This window comes from Crocodylus porosus, unplaced genomic scaffold, assembly GCF_001723895.1.
Source record: "Crocodylus porosus isolate Cpor-Errol unplaced genomic scaffold, CroPor_comp1, whole genome shotgun sequence".
In the NCBI taxonomy this organism is placed as follows: Eukaryota; Metazoa; Chordata; order Crocodylia; family Crocodylidae; genus Crocodylus; species Crocodylus porosus.
Window position 1 is genome coordinate 176,211,353 of NW_017728906.1, and position 4,451 is coordinate 176,215,803.

A 4,451-nucleotide genomic window follows, 5' to 3' on the forward strand; every position below is an offset into this window, starting at 1 on the left:
GGTTACAACTGTTTTTTAGAAGGCAAGTTGTTGGTCAGTATCTCAAAAAACCCCTTTTATTTTCTTTGATTATGTGTCTGTGGATTTGACAGTAAGTGACTTGCAAGTAATGCCTTTTCTGGGTGGTAAGATGGACAGTATTCGCTACATCAAACAAGGATGGCCTGGCTCTATTCAAATTTGGCATCAGCTCTGGCAGCAGACTCCAACAAATACTGCCTGACAAAATTCTGTGATGTTACTGATTAGTGCCTTGTACCTCTACATACGAGTACATTTTTTATGCAAACAGAGGATGCTGTTTGAACTTTGGTGGAGTGAGCCTTGACATCTGGCAGAGAGATCAACTGATATTACCAGTGAGAAAATTTACTACCCACTGAGCCATTTTGAATGGCTGCCTTTAGCCACAAATACATGGAGCAGCACACTTCTGGCAGTATAATATAGCAAAATTTTGGAAATATCCAGCATATGTATACTAAATATTTCTCTCCCTGTGAGAAGTTGTGTTTCCAAAAAAAGATAGGCAGTAAGGCTGTGCGAAATAATACCACTTCATCTCGACTTCTGTTTTACCGTTTCAAAGGGACACTGCTCCATTTTGTTTAACTGAAACTCTTTAGCTGTTTTGATGTTTTACCCATAGACTATAATGGGGAATCATGAAAATGCCTATAAACTTTGTCATTTCTTGCCTGATTCAGATGAAAATACCAGGGATGGTAGCTCCTTTTGAGGCCATAAAGCTTGCCACGTTTCAAGGAGATAGGTGCAGGGGTTTATAGGCAACTATACCTCAAACTGTTCAAAGCAAAACTCGTATCACATGCCAGTAGTGGAAGCCTGCTGTCATCCCACGTACAGATCTGAGGGTCCTCGCCCCCAGGGAGGGCTACAGGGCTGTGTTGGACTCTTCCCAGGGGGAACAGGTCCCCAGATCTGCATGTGGGATGACAGAATGCTGCCACTGCCAGCTGGGGCCAACGCCAGCACCTGAGTCTGTTCAGCACAGCCTGTGCCGAATGCCAGGAAGAACCCAGCGCTGGCTCCAGCTGGCAGCAGCAGCCTGCTGTCATCCCACACACAGATCTGGGGGACCATGCCCCCTGAGAGGGCTGCGGGGTTGTGCCAGACTCCTCCGGGGGGGAGAGGGGGGAGGCAGGCCCCCGGATCTGCGCATAGGATAACAACAGGCTACCACTGCTGGCTGTGGCCAGCGTCAGCTTGGGTACTTCCTGGCTCTCAGTGTGGGCTGTCATCCTGCATCATCTGGGGGCCTGTGCCCCCCAGGAAGAACTGGGGGAAGCAATTAGAGAGCTGGGGAATCGAACAGGGAGCTAGATGTCAATATCAGAGCAATCTTTCCCCCTCTTCCCCCTCCCTCTCCTACTTTTTGTTTAGCTGCAGCAAGCCTGGTTTTGAAACTCAAAACGTTTCAAAATTTTCCAAGTGTCCTTGTTTAGATTTGAAACTGTTTCAAAGCCTTTTGTTTCATATTGATTTCAGTTTTGAGCTCAAAACACGTCAAACCAGATTCAAAATGAAACACCCATTAACCAGCCCTGATATGCAGTTTAATTAACTGATGCAAATAGGGTCATGAGGTAGACTTGGTGGAAGTGAGTGGAAGGTCAGAAGGCTTCAGATGCAACAAACAGTCCAGGACCCAGGGTGGTATGACTAGCGTAAGGTTCAGGTCTTGATCATAGAAAGTTAGGGTTGGAAGGGACCTCAGGAGGTCATTTAGTCTAACTTCATGCTCAGAGCAGGATCATCCCCAACTACATCACCCTAGCTAAAGCTTTGTCTAGACAGGTTTTGAAAACCTTCAAGGATGGAGACTGTACCACCTGTCTGGGTAAAGTGATCCAGTGGTTTACTACCTTTCTAGTGAAAAGGGTCTTCCTAATATCTAACCTAAACTTCCCTTGCTGCAACCTGAGACTGTTGCTCCTTGTTCTGTCATCTGCCACCAGTTAAAACAATCTAGCTCCATCCTCTTTGGAAACCTCCCTTCAGGTAGTTGAAAGCTGCTATTTAGTGGTCTCTCAGTCTCCTCTTCTCTAGGCTGAATAAGCCCACAGAGTAATCAAAGATACTACTGATCTCCTCTTCCTACACCTGCATCCAAAAATCTTGTGCTTTCTTAGCTACAGCATCACACTGACCACATCTTCAAATGAATCTGTTGCAGGACCTGCAGGTGCTGTCCAGAACCACTAAATTCATGGATAAGACTTATAAGCATCTTGTTTCTAAATGTATTTGTCCTTCCCAGTGGTACCTGACCTTTTTTGTCCCGCAGGCCAAACAGGCACTGCAAAATATGTCTGCAGGCTGGATGGGAGATTCCAGGTCTGTCTGTGGGCAGGATCTGGTTGGTATTCAGGGCTGGCTCAGCAGGGGCCTCTCTGGCAATGTGGGTGGGGAGGAAATGGGGGATGTGCAGCCTTTATCCAGATACGCAGGGGACTGGTTCTGATCTGGATGCACTGCAGCTGGAGGGAGTAGCTCAGCCCTGATCTGGATGTTTGGGGGCAACAGGGAGCAGCCTGGACCAATTTGGCCATGTGTGGGAGGAGTGACAGGGAGGGAGGCAACCTGGCCCCGATCCCATTGTGTGTTGGGTGGGGAGGGGAAGGATGGGGAACAGCCTGTCAATTCTGAGTTGCTGGGGGTTTTTTTTCCAATTAGGGAGGACCCATTATCCTTATTATAAGGACAGTATTGTAGGATATGGGAAAATGAAATGCATGGCCACAATTTTTATTTCTCTGTTTAAGATACAGAATTTTAGGTAGTTCCCCCATAAAAAGAGTCTATCCACATGGTCCTGCTGTACCTGCACTAAAAAGTGAAAGAATGTGAGAAAGCCACCATTAAAGTGAGTCTGGACATATGCCAATATGCACATCCACGGCAGAGGTACCTGGCATACTAAGCAGTGGTTATATTACATTTTTTGGCATGTGATAAAGAACAGTGGGAGCAAGGGGACAGAGAGTGTTTTTACAGCAATTCTCCCAGAACTATGAGAAGCCCAATAAATTTGTCCTGAGAGAAAATAATTCATGAAGTCTTACTTCAGAATGCTTTTGTCCAATTCCTTTTGGTTTCCCAAGAGCAACTGCAACATGGTGGTGATCATCTAACCGGGTTTCCTAGTTGAGAGAAAGATGGACAGACAGACAGAGAATAACTGTGAAGTTTCAGTGTATTCCATTTCTCCTTAGGTACACACTTAAGCTTAGTACTTGCAGAGTACGTGATTTTTTTAAGAAAGGCTCGTAATTTGCCCAAGAAAAAAATCAATATCTTCTGAAACGCAGCAAATTATTATTGTAGAATAATGTGAATTCTAAAGCCAAATTGCCACTCAAGTATACTGACTATAAGGTAATTCTTTGTATTAATTTGAAAAATGCATTTTTCATTCTTGTCCAAACATGGCGATACAATTTTTGCTCAAACTTGCTAAAGTAGAGATCAAGCACAGACAACTCAATCCAGAAAAGTGAAAGTTTTATAAAGTCCTCAGCGAGTGAAAATAGACTAAAATACTAGAGACTTTTGTACACTACAACTGTTCTTAACATACGGCTACTACAATGATTCTGTTGAGACAGTAATGCTAAAGCGAACATTAAGCTTTTTGTTAGGGGTGCATTGATAAAAATTTTTTGGGTCAATACCGATGACTGATTATTAACGAGCCATATTGGCTAATACCGATCTGATTCCCAATATGCAGCCTGGCAGCTTGGAGAGCAGTGTCCAGCTGGTAAATCTGTTGGGAGAAAAGTGGTTGGGGAGGGAGGGGAGCAAACTGAGGCACCTGCACTGAAGGAGGGAGTAGGGCTGGGGTAGGAGCAGGCGCTGCTCAGCCAGGGTGAGAAGGGCTGCTGGTCGGAGCCATGAACTGCTTATCCAGGGGGGCATGGGAAAGGGCTTCCGTCACTGTGTGCACCACTGGGGGAGGCAATAGGAGGCATGTGCCCCCTGGATTTGTGCGCGGGGCGAGGGTCAGCTGATGTTGCACACTTGGGGTCAGGGACGGCACTGGGCTCTTCCCAGTCCAGCGGGGTTGGGCCGGGGCTGTGCTTGGAGTGGGTGGTGGCACTGGGAGGAGGGGTTATGGGGGAGTGCATAGCTTTCCCTCCCAGCGCCACCGCTGCCCACTCCGAGCACAGCTGCAGCCCAGCCCCCCATCCCGGGCCAGGAAGAGCCCAATGCCACCCCCAGCCTGTCCTTGCCCTGCATGCAGATCCAGGGGGCACACAACTCCCATTGCCTCCCTCGGGGGTGTACACAGTGGCGGGAGCCACCCCACCCCCCTCCCTGTGCACCCCGGATGAGCTGCTTGCAGCTCTGTCTGGCAGCCAGCTGGGCAGCACCTGCCCCGGCCCCATTCACTCTCTCACTGCAGGGGCCTTGATCTACACCCCCCA

At 47.7% G+C, this 4,451-nt stretch overlaps 1 protein-coding gene across 2 annotated transcripts in view; it reads right to left on the reverse strand.

Moving 5' to 3' along the window:
• Positions 1-4,451, reverse strand: part of AASDHPPT (aminoadipate-semialdehyde dehydrogenase-phosphopantetheinyl transferase) — a 66,029-nt gene that overhangs the window by 1,395 nt on the left and 60,183 nt on the right. The window contains exon 5 of one of the 2 annotated variants that reach the window (XM_019530250.1): positions 3,087-3,164. The exons of the other annotated variant lie outside the window; for it this stretch is intronic. Within the exon in view, the coding sequence (XP_019385795.1) occupies positions 3,087-3,164 (78 nt within the window). The remainder of the gene's footprint in view (positions 1-3,086; positions 3,165-4,451) is intronic. 2 annotated transcript variants of the gene reach the window in all.